At 61.9% G+C, this 18,189-nt stretch overlaps 2 protein-coding genes across 5 annotated transcripts in view; one reads left to right on the forward strand and one right to left on the reverse strand.

Moving 5' to 3' along the window:
* The window catches only part of TRAF7 (TNF receptor associated factor 7), a 31,206-nt gene extending 25,115 nt beyond the window's left edge, over positions 1 to 6,091 (forward strand). For all 4 annotated transcript variants that reach the window (XM_069869990.1, XM_069869991.1, XM_069869992.1 and 1 more), the window contains 8 exons: positions 354 to 436; positions 848 to 887; positions 1,299 to 1,415; positions 3,133 to 3,255; positions 4,055 to 4,174; positions 4,298 to 4,429; positions 4,675 to 4,794; positions 5,357 to 6,091. In XM_069869990.1, the coding sequence (XP_069726091.1) occupies positions 354 to 436; positions 848 to 887; positions 1,299 to 1,415; positions 3,133 to 3,255; positions 4,055 to 4,174; positions 4,298 to 4,429; positions 4,675 to 4,794; positions 5,357 to 5,371 (750 nt within the window). In that variant the 3' untranslated portion in view covers positions 5,372 to 6,091. The remainder of the gene's footprint in view (positions 1 to 353; positions 437 to 847; positions 888 to 1,298; positions 1,416 to 3,132; positions 3,256 to 4,054; positions 4,175 to 4,297; positions 4,430 to 4,674; positions 4,795 to 5,356) is intronic.
* A 1,872-nt stretch (positions 6,092 to 7,963) lies between these two features.
* The window catches only part of CASKIN1 (CASK interacting protein 1), a 32,137-nt gene continuing 21,911 nt past the window's right edge, over positions 7,964 to 18,189 (reverse strand). The window contains exons 11-21 of the mRNA XM_069869959.1: positions 17,431 to 17,646; positions 15,490 to 15,597; positions 15,235 to 15,353; positions 14,313 to 14,400; positions 12,593 to 12,690; positions 12,125 to 12,235; positions 11,932 to 12,033; positions 11,376 to 11,514; positions 9,192 to 11,297; positions 8,710 to 9,106; positions 7,964 to 8,355 (exon numbers count right to left, since the gene is read on the reverse strand). Coding sequence (XP_069726060.1) covers positions 8,259 to 8,355; positions 8,710 to 9,106; positions 9,192 to 11,297; positions 11,376 to 11,514; positions 11,932 to 12,033; positions 12,125 to 12,235; positions 12,593 to 12,690; positions 14,313 to 14,400; positions 15,235 to 15,353; positions 15,490 to 15,597; positions 17,431 to 17,646 — 3,581 coding nt within the window. The 3' untranslated portion in view covers positions 7,964 to 8,258. The remainder of the gene's footprint in view (positions 8,356 to 8,709; positions 9,107 to 9,191; positions 11,298 to 11,375; positions 11,515 to 11,931; positions 12,034 to 12,124; positions 12,236 to 12,592; positions 12,691 to 14,312; positions 14,401 to 15,234; positions 15,354 to 15,489; positions 15,598 to 17,430; positions 17,647 to 18,189) is intronic.

The raw sequence follows: 18,189 nt of genomic DNA on the forward strand, positions 1-18,189 counted from the left end.
TTGCAGGGGCAGAGGAGGCACCGGAATCTTAGGAGGGGGTGGGGATTCCTAAAGCAGGAGCTCAAGAGCTGCTTCTCTGGTAGAGGATGTTGTGTTGGCCTGGGCTGGGAAAGGCAGAGCTAGAGAGGGCTGATGCACGCTGCTGTCCAGAGTTAACTCCAACCTGACCCTTTGCAGCAGATTTCCTTTTCTAGAGCAGCTTATCTCGGCCTGGGAGCCCGGAAGGCAGGTGCCCAGGTGACAGCCTGTTTCCTCAATTCTGTGCTTTTGTGGCTTTGCCGACATCCTGCCCGGGTCCCCAGCTGCTCTGTCTGCTGGCGTGTGACCCGCTCCTGACTTGTGTTTCCTGTTAGGTGTGGGATACCTGTACCACATACAAGTGCCAAAAGACCTTGGAGGGTCACGATGGAATTGTACTGGCTCTCTGCATCCAGGGGTGAGTATAGAGGGACTGCTGCCCCCGCAGGGGAGAGCACTGGGGCACCTGATCACGTCCTTACAATTCTCATCCTCAGTCCTGCACGTGCCAAGATTGTGCATGAGAGGCACATCTTGCCTCTTTGCTCTTTAAAAATCAACAAAATATGTATCTGTCTGGCCTCCCCTGCTGACCTGGCTTCCTTCCCTGGTCACCAGCAGGGTGCCTGGCGTCCTGCTTGCAGGGCCAATCCAGACTTGCCTCCCTACGGGACCTGGGCTCCCCTCCTGGGGCTGATGTGTTTGGTCTTGGCCCTGTGAGGCTGCGGGACTCAGCTCCTCGCCGAGCACGGTGCCTGGGAACAAGCTGGGACCCTGCACTCATTGCTCTCACTCGCTGACCTCTCTTTGTTTTCTGGTGACGTTGCAGGAACAAGCTGTACAGCGGCTCTGCTGACTGCACCATTATTGTGAGTACCCGGGACCCCTGCTCCGCTTTGCACTTGGGATGTGAGAGCTGCAGGCCAGCTCCAGGCTGCTGTAGAACAGGGACCTACATCCTTTTTCTAGAAGGCTTTTCAGCTGCCTGTGGTGTAGGGACGATAAACCACGGGTGCTTTATGCACTGCCTTCAGCCAGGTGACCCAAGGTTGGATTTGGGCGCTTCTTGCAGGCGGGATTTCCCCCCTCTCTGCTCCTGTGTGGCGGCTGGTGCTCTGCGCTGGGGCAGGAGGGCAGTGCTGATCGGGCCAGGACAGTGGCTTCTGTGCTGCCTGTGTTTGTCCCTGCGTGGGGGGGCTGCCTGCCTTGAGGCAAAGCAGGAGGGTTTCAGCACGAGGGTCCTGCCCCTGCCCCTCACGTTGCACTCTTCTTCTCTGCAGGTCTGGGATATTCAGAACCTGCAGAAAGTGAACACGATCCGAGCACACGACAATCCTGTTTGCACTTTGGTGTCCTCGCACAACATGCTGTTCAGCGGCTCTCTCAAAGCCATCAAGGTAGAGCTCTGGGGTGGCTCCTCTTGGTGTGGTGGCAACCAACGGTTCAAACTGTCAGGCAGTGGTGTCCACACAGGAAGAAAGTGGCATTTTGGTCTGTAGGTGACCTTGTTCATAGAATCACATAATGGTTTGGATTGGAAGGGAAGCCCATCTCTGCTGCCTTGGGCAAGGACACCTCCTACTGGATCAGGTTGCTCCAAGCCCCATCCAACCTGGCCTTGGACACCTCCAGGGATGGGGCAGCTATGACTTCTCTGGGCAACCTGGGCCAGGGCCTCCCCACCCTCTTTGTGAAGAATTTCTTCTTAATCTCTAATCTAAATGTTCCCCCTTTCAATTTAAAGCCATTCCCTCTTGTCCCATCACTCTACACCCTTGTAAAAAAAAAAACCTTCCCCAGCTTTCCTGGAGCCCCTTTCAGTACTGGAAGTTGCTCTGAGGTCTCTCCAGAGCCTTCTCTTCTCCAGGCTGAACAACAACCCCAGCCCTCTCAGCCTGTCCTCATAGCAAAGGTACTTCAGCCCGTGCATCATGTCTGTGGCCTCCTCTGGACCCGTTCCAACAGTTCCATGTCCTTCTTGTGCTGGGGATTCCAGAACTGGATACAGGACTCCAGTTGAGGTCTGATGAGAGCAGAGTGGGCAGGGAGAATCCCCTTCATCAACCTGCTGTTACACTCTCCTGAACCACAGAGAAGCACAGCTGCACAGAGGAGCCAGCGCTGCAGAGGCTTAGCCTTTGCTCTGTGCTGTAGTCAGAGGCGTTCTGGGATCTGGCTGAAGAAATAGTTCTTGTTGCTTCTAATTCTCTAATCCTGAGACTGCAGGTGGAGTATCTTGGCGGTTCCTAATGGTGTATGTGTCCTTGGGGCCCCAGCAGGCCTGCTCTGACTGTTGGGAATTGTGTCTGGGGCCCAGAATTGGCTGCGGATTCAGGCTGCCTATTTTGAACATCCTCCAAAGGATCTTGAATCTGCATTCTTTACCTAAAACATGCAGAAATCAGGGAACAGCTTTGCAAGTTGCCCTTTAAAGCCTTGCCTAGATTCCCTCGGTTCTGCTTCCAGCTCCTGGTGAGATGGCTTATGGGGCTGTCCATCTGTAAGAGGGCGCGTGCTCTTTTCTTTATCTGGGGCCTGGAGTGCTTCAGTGCTCGGGGCTGAGACAGCACTAAGCAGAAGGGGAACGTGGGGCCTTCTGTTTCTGTCATCCCCAGCCACTTTCTGCCAGCTGAGCCGAGCAGGCCAGTAGGGCTGCTCAGAGTGGCAGGGTGGGATCCGGTGGTCCCTGCTGGCTGAGGGGTTCAGCCAGGGTTTCCCAGGAGCTGTGGGAACAGAGCTGGGCACAGGCAGAGAGCGGAAGTCCAGGTGTTCTTTAACTTACCTTTGGTTTAGGTTTTCTAAGCCTATGGCCCTGCTAGGGAAAGGTCTCTGCCAGCGATGATGCAGGCTCCAGGTGAGCTCTCCCAGGCCCTGAGGGAACATGTTTATTCAGCATGGTTATTGTGTGTTTTATCTGCATGTCTGTGGGTTCAGATGATTCCCACCGGGTAGGAGAGCCAGCGTGAGGTTCTACGGAATGAGCAGGGGCCTTGTGCCGGCTGGGCAGGGGTGGCCAGTGCCTGGGCTCCACTTTCGAGGTGGGCTGCCCTGCCCCATCACTGTGCAATCCCCTCAAGACCCCTCCATGTCTGTGTGTGGTTTTGCTTTCTACAGGTCTGGGATATCGTAGGTACCGAGCTCAAACTGAAGAAAGAGCTGACAGGTCTGAATCACTGGGTGCGAGCACTGGTGGCTTCTCAGAACTATCTCTACAGTGGATCTTACCAAACAATCAAGGTGAGACCCTGAGACTCATGGCAACCGTGCACCATCGGCTCTCCCATACCTCTGTGTATCTGGATTCTGCAGCGTGGGTTGGTGGAGCCAGGACCTCGGATGCAAGAGTGCTGCCGTGTGCTGCTGACGCGCTAGATTTTACTGCGCTGATGGCATCTTTGCAGGCACAAAGGCTGGGCTCTGGCTGGTCCTTGGGAGTGCAGCAGGTGGGGGACACTTGCTAAGATAAAATGCAGCCTTGCAGCCACGGTGCCTCCCCTGCTGCCTCGGTAGCTGCCGCAGCGTTATCTGCACTGACAGTCCTGCTGATAAGAAGAGAAGGTCACTGTCTGGCTGCCGAGTTACCATCAATCTGTGTGTCATTTCCAAAATGCCCTCATCTGCGTTGGCTCAGGCTTTGATGAAGAGTTCACCTCTCAGCATCTGGGTGACACAAGACTGAAGTTGCCCTGCTCGGTGTTAATAAATCGCTGTTAATTTCTCTGCATCAGATTTTAGTGCTCTCAAGGACTAGGTTGTGTGTCCTCATGTGTGTGCATAGTCACACGCGCAAAGTGTGCCATCTCCTTCACTCTTTCAGCCTGGATGTTCAAAGCTAGGCAGCTAAATGTGATAGCAAGACTTTCCTCACCAGTATTGAACATTCCCAGCTGGACAAATTTGTCCTTAAAGATGTGATCTGGGCACTAGTGGAGCCAGGCTGACTTCATGCATGGCTGAGATGCTTCCAGGGAGCTTCCTTCTGGAGAGGGTTCCCTGCGTGGGTCTCACCTTGTCTTTGCTCCGGCATCTCTTTCAGATCTGGGATATCCGCAACTTGGAGTGTGTCCACGTGCTGCAGACATCGGGAGGCAGCGTCTACTCCATCGCTGTGACAAACCACCACATCGTGTGCGGCACCTACGAGAACCTCATCCACGTAAGGGCTGCAGGGTTTGATGCGCTTGTAGGCTTGAGGCTGGGGGAGACAGGCAAACAACTCTTGGAGAAGTTGGTGGCCCACAGCCCAGTACAACCTCCGAGCCCTGCTCTCCTCCCGCAGGTCTGGGATATAGAGACAAAGGAACAAGTCCGCACGCTGACCGGGCACGTGGGTACGGTCTACGCCCTCGCTGTCATCTCCACGCCGGATCAAACCAAAGTCTTCAGTGCATCGTATGACCGGTCTCTCAGGGTACGTGTCCAGGGTTGTGCAGCTGTGTCTGTATATTTGGCACTGTTGTTAAAACACAGACAGCCTTGAGGGAAAGGAAGGACGGAGGATCCTCCTCCCTGCATGCCACGTAGCCTCGTATTTAATTGTGTCACCTGGCTTGAATCTGGTGGCACTCAGCCCCCCTGTCCCTCCTGGTGTTCTGGGTTGTGCTGGAGCCCTGTGCTGCTGGCTTGGCTCGGCTCACCTCTGCTGTGTGCCCGTAGGTGTGGAGCATGGACAACATGATCTGCACTCAGACGCTGCTGCGACACCAGGGCAGCGTCACTGCCCTCGCAGTCTCCAGAGGCCGCCTCTTCTCCGGCGCTGTGGACAGCACTGTAAAGGTTGGTTTCATCAGGCTTCTCTTTGATGGTTTGGTCACTTCCAGTACCAGAAGGAGGGCATGAAATGAGTTACCAGCCTTCTTCAAACAGAGATGGGGTGGTTCTCAATGGGTGGCAAGTTTAACTCCTGCCAGGGTGTTGTGGAAGCCAAAGGCCCAAAGGGAAGCTCCACAAGAGGATAAAGAGATGCCCACGGAGCTGCTCATAGAATCATAGAATGGTTTGGGTGTAAGGGACCTCAAAGCCCATCCAGTCCTACCCCTGCCACGGGTGGGACCCACCTCCCACTGGATCAGGGACTCCAAGCCCCATCCAACCTGGCCTTGAACCCCTCCAGGGATGGGGCAGCCACCACTGCTCTGGGCAGCCTGGGCCAGGGCCTCCCCACCCTCACAGCAAAACATTTCTGCCTAAGATCTCATCTCAATCTCCCCTCCTTTAGCTTAAAAACCGTTCCCCTCATCCTATCCCTGCACTCCCTGATCAAGAGCCCCTCCCCAGCTTTCCATCTTCAGCTTGCTCGGAACAGTCACTGCCATGGGCTCCTGTTGTCTCTCCTCAGGTCTGGACGTGCTAGCATGAGCGCCACACTGGTCCTGCACACTGAAAGACCAAATCCTCCTCCCCTCTGTCAGCCTGCTGGGTGACCAACACCACTACAGAACAACTGCTGCAGCTCCCTCTGCACCGACCACTGCCTGCTGCTGCCCGGCAGCCGGTTCCCCCACTGCAAGGACCCGGCTGGCAGCTCTCAGGACACTCCCAAGGTTCCCTCGAACCTGCCGTGTAAGATTGGCGACGCAGAGGACACTGTTGCGGTGCCACCACACTCCGCTCTGCAGGGCGCCCTGCTCTGCTGCCTCCCCCAAGCTGCAGATGCAGCGCGGCCCTTGGCTGTGATGGGACTGAATGGTTCCCCTCGGCACGGGTGGAGCCGCGCAGCCAGGGCAGCGACGCTGGGAGGCTGCTCCCTTCGTAAATCACGGAACCGAGTATTGGGCCTCACCCTGGGTCAGGATCCCAGTCCCTCTCTGTCTCTATATTTAATTTTACTGCCAAGATGTCAGGCTGATCCATCTGGGAAGAGGTGATTTCTTGAGTAGCCAGGTACGATTTTTACGCCACAGCTAGTTCTCAAATCAAGTAACACAAGCCCATCGTTCACCACCCTGTAATAATGGTCTCCACATTAAAGAGAAAAAGCCTCCGTTGCATTTTTACTCACATTTTCTACTGTTTTTAAGATTGTAATATAGATTTGATTATTTCTTCATTGACAATAAAAGCGGAAAGAGTTGTTCCTGGCCAGCGTGAGTTATTGCAGGCTCTGCCAGCACCGCTCCCGCGACAGCTGCTGCTTCCAGCCATGGGCGCTACCTGGAGGGGTGGCTGCAGCCGCAGCTCCTGCTGGGAAAGAGAAGGCACAGGGAGAAGGTGCCTGGAGAGGGAGAGCAGTTGCCAGGCTGCTGCACTGCCCGCAGCACTGTACCCGGCGAAGCCGAGGCACCTGCAGGTGTTCTCAGGCCATGCAGCATCTGCACCCGATGCAACAACCGCGCCACGAGAGCCGGCGGCGTTGCCCACCAGCCCCGGTGCCACAGCCAGAGCCATCGCGGCATGGGTTTGGACACAAACAGTGGCCGCAGTCCGGGAGGGGGTTTTATGTTTTTATTTTTCTTTAAATATTTGTTGCCAGACTTTGTATAGGAGCAAACTTCTTCACAGCACCACGAGCCACCTACTATTCAGAACAGGAAGAATAAGACGAGTAGAGGTGAAATCTAAGCACAGAAGAGCGGGGAGAAGCACCAAGATGCATAGCTGGACAGATGGGATACGATACAGAGTCCATAACTTAATCATAAAAAATATATATATGTATATATCCATCATGTAGAACTTTATGGATTGTTTTTTTAGATACATATTTTTTTTCTTTTCAACAGATATTTTCAGGCGAGTGATTTTTTTTTTGTTATTTTTAAAGTCTTTTTGCTTTTTTTTTCTTTAAAGAAATTTCAAAGTTGTGCCAAACACATCTGGATCAGCGACCACAACGGGCGAGACGGGAGGAGGAGAGCGAGGGAGGGAGAGGAAGGCGGCGGGAGAGACCACTCCGTAACATCTCGAGAAAGAAAGGAACAGCAACACTTTGTTTCGGAGAAACCACAAGCAAAAAAAAAATAAAAAAAATGCATTCATCAGGACTCAAGCGACTGAACCAGACTCCAACTCCAGTTTGTACAGGAATATACAGCGGCGCGTCCGAGGACGCAGCGAGCACACGCACCCACGGGCACCCACACCCACGCACGCCCACACCACACAAACGCCGACAGAAAAGAACGGAACCGGGAAACACCTCCAGGAGAGGGGGGAACAAAAAACCTCCGTAAAACAAGGCACATCCTTTGAGTTCATAACGGTGGGAAAAGAAAGACGCGACACTGAATCCCAACGCAAAGACCCGAACGGAACTGCTTGCACGTACCTTCCACCCGGAGAAAAGGTAAATATTGTGCTACTTGTAGAATGAGTTTGCCACAAGACACACAGCTTAGTATAATCTAATAGTTTTTCTCAAGCTAAAATCCAGTTTTCTCTTGATTTCCTTTAAACTGCTTTATATATAATTGCTAATATTTTTAAATATTTTAAATATATATTTGTTAAAGTTTATTCTTTTTATTATTTTGGAGGTGGGGGAAATCTGCTTTATATCTTTTCTTTTTTTTTTTTCCTTCCCCTCCAATAAATTAATACTTCTCTACAGCTCAGCCCTGTCCTCTCCCCCCGGTGAGGGGCACGTCCCGCTGCCCCCCCCGGGACGCCGAGACGGGGCGATCGCTCCCCAATTTGCAACCAACGCCGACCAAGCCCCTTCTCGTGAGGGGTGAAAAGGAGCCCCTTGGGCCGCCCCGGGGCAGCCTCCGCGCCCACCCAACGACGACGGAAAACGCAAGAGAATTCCAAAAAGGAAAAGTAAAAAAAAAACCAAAATAAGGAGAAAAGAAACCCAAGTGCATTTGCCCACCCAGCCCTGCCACCGGCATCACCGCAGCGGCCACCAACAACCACACGCGGTGACGAAGCCGCCGTGCTGGGCAGGGTTTGTGCTACATTCGGTGACCGGCAGGGCTGGGGCGCGATGGCCACCGGCCACGTAGGTAGAGGGACCCCTGTGAGCCCCGGTGCCGATGGAGCCGTGTCAGGGCGTGTTGCTTTGTTTCTTCTGTTGTGGTTTGTGGGTTTTATTTTTTAGCTTCTGCAAAAGGGAGTCCTGCGGCGCCGAGTCCGTGAGCACAATCCTGAGGTATCTTCTTCTTTGTGCAAACCCCGAGGGACGGGATGTCCGGGAGGGGACGGCTGTACAAAGGGGACAGGGAGGAGGACGGAGGGGGGTCGTGGATCGTTGTGCCCTTGTGCCCACGTAAGCCCTGAGGTTCGCGGGGCCCTGGCGCCCCTCACTCCAGCATGGCATCCAGCTGGTCCGCCAGGTCGTCGAACATGCTGCCGATGTCGTCCAGGATGCTCACGGTGCTCTTTGACTCCACGGCCGAGCTGGGTGAGTGGTGGGGAAGGGTCAGTGACACGTGCAGGACAGCTGCTCAGCACCGTGTCCCCAGCGTCCCCTCCCCAGGGCTATCGCATGGCTGGGGCCATCCCACCTCACGCTGCTCCAGCTCGATGCCCCTCACGGCCCCTCTCTGAGGCATCCCCAGCGCACCCACACACCCAGGTCCCCCTGACCATGCTGCCCAGTGTCCCCAATGTCACCTCCTCAAAACAGCTCCAAACAGGGCCCCGTGATGCTCTGCCACATCATCACCCCCAGCACAGCCTGAGCCGCTGCCCGCGATGCCTGTGGCCTCCTGCTCCCCATCCCCATGCCGGGTTCCCCCCGTGCCCCCTTACTCTGCCGCCTGACTGTCCTCCTGCTTGATCTTCTCCTCCACTGCCTGCAGCGCGGCGGCCAGGGACGCGCTCGTCTCCTCCAGCTTCTGCTGCGCCAGCTCAGGGCCGGCGGTGTCGACGGAGGGGCCGGTGATGGCAGAGCGCGGCGGCTTCACCGGCACCTGCTGGGGTTGGGCGCCGGGCGAGAGGGGCTTGGCGGGGCTGGAGCAGAGCGAGGGCGGTGTGCTGGAGGGCTTGGCGGCCGTGGCACCCAGCTGCCGGGCGGGGGACGGCGTCGGAGTCGAGCTGGCGCTCACCGACTGGATGGCGGCGTGGGGCTTGGGGGGCTTGGGTGCCGTTGGGGGTGGCACGGGCTTGGGGGACACCGGGGGCGGCGTGCCGTGGACCCGCTTCACTTCTGTGGAGAGAAGGGAGAGGGGCAGAAGGGTGCAGAGCTCGCCGGGACCCCCGGCGTCCTCCCCGGGGGCCACTGGGGCACCTACCTGGGCTGCCAGGGCTCGGGATGGGCACCTTTTTGGGGACGGGCACTGGTGGTCCAGGCATCTTCTGGGGCGGATGCGTCAGCACGGGCTTGGGGGACACTGGCGGCTTGAAGGGCTTCTTGGGCTCAGCAGGCGGCGGGGCGTAGTCAGGGCCATCGGGGCGCGTGGTGGCTGGCGGGGTTGGGGGTGGTTCAGCCCCACTCAGCTCCGAAGCCGGTCGCCGCTTGACGGTGCCGGTGCCGTTCTGGTAGACGGCGAGCGTGGCCGGCTCCAGCGACGGCTCCTTGTCCTTGGCCTTGGGCCGGCGCTTGACGGTGTCGGACTCGGTGAGGACGAAGCGGACGCCGTCCTGCTGGCTCTGCCTGGCCCGGATTCGCCGCTTGAGCGTGGCGCTGGCCTCCACCTTGGCCAGGTCCCCGTGGCGGTGGGCTGGAGACAGCCCCTCGCCCGCCTCGCCCCTCGTCGGCCCCAGGGGCCGCGGACGCTGCTTGATGGTGAGGTTGCCCTCCTCGGCGAAGGGGATGCCGTCCGGGGAGCCACCGCGCTCCACCCGCAGCCGCTCCCCGGGGCCGTCGGTGCCCGTCTCCGACCGCACGCTGTCAGCACGCTCGCGGCGGGCGGCTGCCACCAGCCCGGTGACGGGGCCGCTGATGGTCCGGCGCCGGTTCACCACCTCCCCATCCAGCCCGATGGCCTCTTTGTGCTTGACGGTGGCCAGGACGGTGGCCACGCGGGCACGCTCGGGGCTGCCTGGAGGCGCCCCAGGCTGCAGGTAGTAGCCGTCGGGTGCCTTGCCCGGCACGGGGCCACCGGCCCCGTGTGGCTTCTGCAGCGCCAGCGCCCGAGCCCCGCCGCCGATGGACGACATCTCCAGCATGGCCGCAATGCTGCGCACGCTGCCGGCGCTGCCCGTGTCCACGCTGCCACCCAGGTCGCTGGCGCGTCGCTGCTCCCGGCGGCTCTCACCCTCGGTGGCGGGTGCCCCGGTGGCCACCTCGCCCTCACCCTCCTTGGGGAAGTCCTCGGCCATGCCCGCGCTGGAGATGGCGGAGCTGGAGCGCTTGGGGGGCGGCGGCGGGGGCCCCTTCTTCTTGGGGCGGACGGCGAAGGACTGGCTGCGGTTGACGTTCTTGTCTCCTCCGGCGGGCGCCCGCACCGAGTGGCTGCGCCCCACGCGCCGCTGGACGGTGGCGTAGGGCCCCGCGTCCGGCACCAGCAGCTCATCCCGCTCCTGCTCGCTGTCGGAGGCGGCGTAGCGGTTCAGGCTGTGCGCCCGCTTCTTCGGCCGCCCCGGCTCCTCCTCGCCCTCGCCCGCGGGCGGCAGGCACAGCACAGGCACCGAGACGGGCAGGACGGGCACCCCCGGCGCTGCCCCCTCGCCCTCAGCAGGCTGCGGCAGGACGTAGGCGAAGCCGCGGTGGGTGGGCGACTGGGGCAGGGAGCGGGGAGATGCGGGGCGCTCGCCGGGCGGCAGCAGCTGCGGGGTCGGCTTCACCTTGGCGGTGGCGTGGGGTGCCGGCTGGCCCTGCGGCGAGGGTGGCCGCGGTTTGCCGGGGGTCTGCGGAGGCGTCAAGTGGCCGGCGGAGGGCGGGAAGGGCTGCCGGGGCTTGCCGGGCACCGGCGGCACGCTGGCGCGCTTGACGGGGTGGCCGTGCCGGGGTTGGCGCGGCTCCTTGGGCGGCGCGGGGGTACCCTCGCCTGCCCCCTCCGCCAGGTATTCCTGGCTCTTGGAGATGGCGGTGGCCGGGGGTCCCCGTGGGCCGTCCCCCAGAAGCTCCTGCGAGCTGCTCATCAGCCTGGTGCGGCCGCCCAGCCCTGGCGGCGAGCGGTAGCCGGGGGCCGCGGGGTTCGCTGCCTTCTCAGGGGGCTCCTCGGGGGCTTCGCCTGTCATGGCCACCTGCAGCTCGCTGCTGAGCTCGCTGTCCTGGAACGTGGTCATCTTGGGTGACTGGCACTCGGGCGGCTCCGGTGGCGGCGACTCGATGGCCAGCACCTCCGGGCCCGCCGTCGCCTTCCTCTTCAGCGTGCCCGGCTCGTACTTGCCCAGCTCGGCGCGCTGCAGCTCCGCCAGCTTCTTCACCGCCAACATCAGCTTCTTCTGGTGGCCTGGGGATGGCACAGGGCGTCAGAGCTGCTGCCGGGATCTGGGGCTGCCACAGCTGGCGCTGCGGCATGGGACCTTACCCAACTTGGTGATGCCGATCTCCTGCAGGTCCTCCCAGGTGATGTCGGTGATGAAGTCGATGTTCTCGTAGCCGTTCTCCACCAGCACCTTGTAGTACTGGGACAGGCCGATCATGGAGAGCCACAGCGCCAGGTTGGCCTGGGGGCGGGCATGGGGCAGGGCTCAGCGCCAGCCCAGGCACCTCATCAGGGCGTCCCCATCCCCACGCTGTCCCTGTGCTCCACAAGCACCCAGGGCCGTGCCCACCCCCTTCCCATGGGAAGCTCCTGCTCCAGTGGGGCAGGGGAGGTGTTGGGGACACACACGGTGTCACATCCATGCAGTGACAGCTGGCACCACCCCGACTGTCCCGGAGCTGCTGGGAGGGAACAGGCACAGCTTCGGGATCAGGGCATCATCCGGCAGCAGTGAGCCACGTCCCACCCTCCTCCTGTGCCATCCCCTCCCTGGAGGGGACAGGGTGGAGGGGACTGGCTTCCAGGCTCCCAGCATTGCCAGGTCCCCAGTGCCACCCCAGATGTGGCTTTGGCGTCCCTGTCCCCACACAGCCCTTACCGGCTTGTACTCCGGCAGCCACTCGGGGATGTTGAGGTTGTTGATCTCAGAGGCGATCTTCTTCCTGTGCCCCGGCTTGGTGACACCGATGGCCGTGAGGTCCTGGGGCAGAGACAGGGGTCAGCGCTGCCTCGCATGGGCTGTGCCCCCATCCCTGCGGCACTGGCCAGGTGCTGCGTCCCCGCAGCCTCACCTCTGGCGTCATCCGGCTAATGGTGGTGATGTCGTAGCCAGCGTTGATGAAGTTGGGCGCGTAGAGCTGCAGCTGGAACTTGCAGAGCCACTGGTACACGGCCTCCGAGCTCTGCGGAGAGGGGCATCCCTAGGGATGGGGACCCGCCACCTCTGCCCGTGTCCCCCTATCCACAAGCTGGTGCCCCCAAGGGGCTAGGCAGCACCCCGGGCACCCCTCTGTCCCATAGCATGTGCCAGGCACTGACACCACGGAGCACGGACGCTGGCAGCCGCAGGGATGGCTCCCGGCATGGCACAGCACCCCACGGGCACTGCCGGCACCCAGAGCCGTGCCAGCCACGGTGGCCACGCCACAGAGCCAACAAGGCACCTGTGGCTCTGGGTGCCGGGAGTGCTCTGTGCAGCTGTGCCAGCGCCCCCTGACACCACCGTGGCTGCCCACACCGCCCCAGCCGTCCCTCCTCACCTTCCCTTCCGATGGCGGCTCCATCTTCTTCAGCTGGGGCTCAGCGGGTGGCTGGGGGGCGTACGGGGAGCTGGCCACGCTCTGCGACCGCGACGAACCTGCCAGAGAGGCAGTGGTCAGCGGGGAGGGGGCTGTGTACCCCCGGGCTCTGGGCAAGCAAGGCAGCAAGCCGAGGGTGGCATGGCACAACGACATCACCTGGAGTGCCCTGGCCGCGGGATCTGCTCCCTGGAGCCAGGCAGGGCCGCTGGGTCACAGCCCCTGGTGCTCAATCCCTGTCAAGGGGCTCTCAGCATGGGCTGAGTCCGCGCAGGACTCTGCAGGGCACACACCGCTCTGGGTGCCACCGCAGCCCCTGCCGTCGCCCTTGCCCACCCACCCAGAGCCAAGCGAGCCCCCTGCCCAGCCACACCAACCTGTACCCAGCACAGCCCCAAGGGCAGGGACCCCGCCACAGCGGCAAAGCACGCCCAGCTCCCAGCACAGCTGCCAGAAGGGTCCTGCTGCCCAAAGCCCTTCATCCCTGCTCCTCTGGCCACACCACCAACCCAGGACAGGTTGTCGTATGCCTGCTGTGCCCCACAGCGACGGGTCCCAGCGGGGAGGGCAGCCTGGTAGGAGCTGCCTCGTCCCCCAGAACATCCCACACCAGTGCCTGGGCAGCGCTGTGGCGCCCACCCTCCTGCTGCTGCCTTCGCCAGCCCCGGGGGTGATGAGGGCTGCATAGAAATTTTTCACAGAAAGGGTCATTGGGCACTGGAACAGGCTGCCCAGGGAGGGGGCTGAGTCCCCTTCCCTGGAGGTGTTTAAGGGACGGGTGGACGAGGCGCTGAGGGACATGGTTTAGTGTTTGATAGGAATGGTTGGACTCAATGATCCGGTGGGTCTTTTCCAACCCGGTGATTCTATGATTCTATGAAATCCCTGATCAGGACCAGCAAGAGCAGCTCCTTCCCTCCCACTGGCGACTGCATCCACGGGGTGCATTTCCCCCACTGTGTGAGCATCCCCTGTCTGTGTCTTTGTGTGGCCCCCCTGTGTGTGTGTGTGTGTGCGCGCGCATTCCCTGCCGTCTGCGTGCATCCTCCTTGTGTGTGCATCCTCCTGGCATCTGCATCCCGCTCGCGTGGGCGTCCTCCTCACATGTGCATCCCTCTGCCATGCACATCTCCCTCGTGTCTGCGTCCCACTTGCATGTGCATCCCTGCAGCCTGCGCCCCTCCGCTGCCACCGCGCATCCCCCCGCCCTGCGTGTGCATCCCCCCCACTTCATATCCACATCTCCCCCCTCCCGTTTCCACCCCCCAATCCCCGCGTTCCTCCCCAAGGTGTGCATCCCCCCTGCACGTTCACCTCCTGCCTGTCCCCGTGCTGCGGCGCGGGCACCCCCCATCGCCAGGGCATCCCCCCCGCACGCACACAGCCCCCAGATGGCACCGGTGGGGATGGGGGGACCCCAACTCCATCGGGGCCAGGGGAGGAGCGCTGCCACCGCCCGCGCCACCCGCCGCCCCCCGCGGGGCCCCCACTAACCGAGGCAGGAGAAGGCCTGGCAGCAGCCGAAAGGCGAGAGAGTCATTTTTTACCCAACACGTTTTTTTCCTTCTGGCGACGGGTGCCGTGGCAATAAAAAAAAAGACAAATCCCTGGATCCACGGCACGGCCGCTGCAGGGCCAGGGCTCCTCCTGCTCCCGGCAGCCGGCGGCCGGCGGCACGCACCTGCAGGGATGTCCTGCGCCTTGGCCGGCCCATCGCCCACGACAGTCTCTTGCGCAGAAGCCTTCTGGGAAAGGACGGTTGCCAGCAGCTGAAAAACACCCCGCGAAGGGAGGAGAGCAGGCAGGAGTGAGGCAGGCGAGTGGTGGGGGCCGGTGGGCGCATGCTGCGGGTGCCACGGGTGCCACGGGTGCCACGGGTGCCGTGGGTGCCGCGGGTGCCGCGGGTGCTGCGGCAGCCGCCCCGCACCAGCCCAGGCGAGGGTGGGCAGGGAGAGGCGCAGCAGATTTGGGCTGCGGCAGGGAGAGCGGCACAGATGGTGCTTCACAGGCGGTGGGAGCCCGTGGCACCCCGAATCCAGCCTGACGCACACCCGGCACAGGCTGCCAGCGCCGGCTGCACGGAGCCTGCCTGCAAAGCAAACCCACGCGGCCGACGCGGCGCTCGGACTGGGGGCACGGGGACCCATGCTGCAGCCAGGACACCACGCAGGTGGGCTCACGGGTGCCTCGGCACGGGGAGGGGACACCCCAGGCTACCATGAGCAGGGGACGGGCACGCAGGCAGGAGATGCAGTGTGCTGGTTGCCGGTAGCAGCAGCAGCAGGCAGCTCCGCGCAGCACAGAGCTGCAGCAGGCAGCGTGGAGGCAGCAGAGACGAGTTATGCAGCTGCTGCCGGACCCTGCCCAGCCCTGCAGCCCAGAGGGATGACTTGCCAGGGCTGAGCACGGGTCCAGCCATGCTGGTGGCCGCTGTCAGTGATAGGCATGGCTGGCAGCACGCTGGGTGCCAGTAGGACCTCAGAACGCAGCTGAGCATCACTCCCAGCAGGGACAGGGGCAGGTGCCAAGGTGGCAAACGCCTGCCCCGGGCCAAACGCCACTGCTGGGATGGGAGCTGAGTGCCACCCCGGGGCTTGCCTTACCTTGACGCCTTCCGAGCCGGCGTGCAGGGCGTGCGCCCCGCTGCCCGCGCTCTGCCCGCTCCCCGAGCTGCGCGCAGAGGCCACGCTGCCCGTGCTGCCCAGGCTGCTGCGGTCACCACCTGCGCAGAGAAAGGAGATGCCATCAGGCCACCAAGCCCCACGGCCACCTTAGAGGACACCGCGGTGTGGCCATGTCCCACCAGAGCATCCTGGTACGTGCTCCCCTCGGACAGCGAGGGTCTCGGCACCGCGTACCTGCAAAGGGTTTCCGCAGCACCCAGATTTCCTCCGCGGGAGCTGGGCTGGCTGATCCGCCCTGCGATGGCGAGAGGTGGGATGGACTCATGTCGGCCCCGCGGGACCCTTGGTGGCAGAGCAGAGAGAGCAGCCGTCAGGCGCGTGGGACTGCGCACGCTGGGCTCGCTGCGGAGAGGTGACCCACGGGGCCCCTCGCTGCTGCATGCAGGGCAAACCCCACAGCGAAAGAATGGGGATCCCAGCTGCACCCAGGATGCCAACACTGTCCTTGGGCTGTGTCCCCTGCAAGCAGCTGGCACTGGGGGACAGGGACCCCATTTGTGCAGGGTACCCCCTCCCTGCCACCAGCCACGGACAGACCTGGATGCCCCAGTGCCCCAGCTCAGCCCGGGGACGGGAACCGTGTCCTCCTTGCACAGGGCAGCATGGGGCCATGACCTGGTGTGGGGGAGCAAAGGGAGCTGGGCAAGCTTGGGCACGGGGACCGGGGTCCCCATCCCACTGTCCCCCAGCCCCAAGGGTGACGGCTGTGCCCGGCGCTGCCTGCACCCGGCTCTGGAAGGACGCAGGGGCCGTGTGGGGCCAGGCACAGGGTGCTGAGCCCCCTGCACTCCCCGGGTGCCCCGTGGCAGCTGGCGACACACAGGGGATGCAGCAGCAGGCAAGAGGACCCGGCACCACTCCTTCATTGGTTCCCTGTGCCGCCTGTGCCGCCTGCGTCTGCCGGGTCCTGCTCACACCAGGGCCAGCCAGGGTGCCCGGCGCTGAGTCCGGGGTTCCAAACAGCATCCGATAAGACGGACAATGGCCCTGCGAGGGCCAGCGCTGCCCCAGCCCCACCACCAGCCGCCGAGGAGCCCAGCCCCACTACCAGGAATGGGGCGCTGCCACCCCCTTGAGCCGCTCGCCCCGTTAGCGGCCGGGCAGAGGGACTGGTGCAAGGTGATAAATGCACCGAAGGAGCACGAGGAGGGACAAACAGCCACACTGCCGCTGGGCTGGGTTGTCCCTGCGCGGCACGTGCCACAGTCACACCGAGAGGAGCCCGCGGTGCTGTGCAACCCAGCGGGGAGAGCGTCCAGGGCAACGTTCTGCTCCCGTGTCCCCATCCCAGGCAGACGGGCAGTGCCAGGCGTGGCTGGTTGGCTGCTCACCCAACACAACCTGCAGTGCCACCGCCGCGGGAACACCTGCAGAATGCCCCGTTGGCAGCTCCTGCACTGCACCCCTGCACACCCACCCCAAAAAAACCTGCTCTCCAGGCGTTCCTGAGACCCGGACCCGCAGCGCCCATCGCCCGGCTGTGCGGCGGGGACTGCACACACAGGGCAGCCTGCGCCGAACCTGCCCCGAGAGCATCCTCAGGGGAGCACGCCCGGCACCGCAGCCTCTTCCCACCCTGAGCACAGCCCTGGCCCCGTCCAAGTGGCTCACTGGGTGGCGAACACCCCACGGGGGCTGCTGCAGCGGGCAGAGGATCCCCACAGCCAAATTCTCTCCTGGCCGGGCACCGCGCTGCCCAGCTCCCAGCACAGAGCCCGGAGGGTGGGTTTAGGGTCCCCAAACACCCAGGCAGGGTGGGCAGGAGAGTGGGGACCGTGGAGAGATCTGGGAGCACGGTGCTGCCCGCTGCCCTGCCCCACAGCCCGCGACACCGGGGTGGTGAGGGTGCGATGTGCGTTACAGAGCGCGGAAGAGGGTGTGCGGGGAGCGGGCTGCAGCATGCACGTGTGCACGGCCCCGCGCGCCCCCGCATGCACACGCATGCACATGCACACGGCCGCACGCACACGCCGACATGCACACACACGCTCACACCACCCCTGCAAACCCACCACGGTGAGGAGCGGGGAGGCCGAGCAGAAAGAAAAGACTCGATACACACGTTAAAGGGAAAGAAAGAAATCCATCGAGAGCATGAAGCGAGCGGTGAACTACCTTGTCCGTAACGCGGCTCGTCGGCACTGCTAGGGGAGAGCCTGTGATAGCCAAAGGAACTGAAAAGAGTCTGATGGGAATGTGGTGGTGGAGGTGGAGGTGGAGGCAGGGAATGGAACGGATGGGACGAGGCGTCACCGTTTAGCACAGCAGCCCCGTAAGCCGGGAGTGGGATCTTTTGGTACTGTTGGGGGATTGTTACAGTCTCCCATGAACCTGATAATAAAACATAACAAGAGACAAAATGAAAAGAATCCAAATAATCGAGACACGCTCAGCACCGCCAAAGAAAAAGGAAAAAAAAAAAAAAAGGAACAAAAAAAAAAAACCAGCAAACTGAAAAAAGCAACCAAATGAATGTGGAGAAGCCATAACCAAGACCCAACCGACGCGGAGCTGAGCCGAGGAGCAACAGCGGGAGCTCAGCGCAGGACCCAGCCTGGTGGCACATCCCACAGCCCCGCCGCGCAGCATGGACACCGGGCACCCCCTGCTTGAGTCAGCGGCATCACCACGGGGCTCCGGGCACCGCAGGGCTCCCACAGCTGGGCTGCTGGGATCCTGCTGCCTGGGAAAGCATCCCAGGAGAAGGGGGCTGCGGGCACGGCTGTGCCAAGGGCTGCAGCACCAGCATCCCCGTGTCCGGCTGGCCAAGCCCCAGTGCCACTGCCACTCTATGCTGCCGCCCCACCGCTCGGGGCCAGGGCTGCAGTTGATGGGATGGCTGCAAAACCCTGCAGCCTGGCAAACACCACTGCG

Source organism: Phaenicophaeus curvirostris, chromosome 16 (assembly GCF_032191515.1).
Source record: "Phaenicophaeus curvirostris isolate KB17595 chromosome 16, BPBGC_Pcur_1.0, whole genome shotgun sequence".
NCBI lineage: Eukaryota > Metazoa > Chordata > Aves > Cuculiformes > Cuculidae > Phaenicophaeus > Phaenicophaeus curvirostris.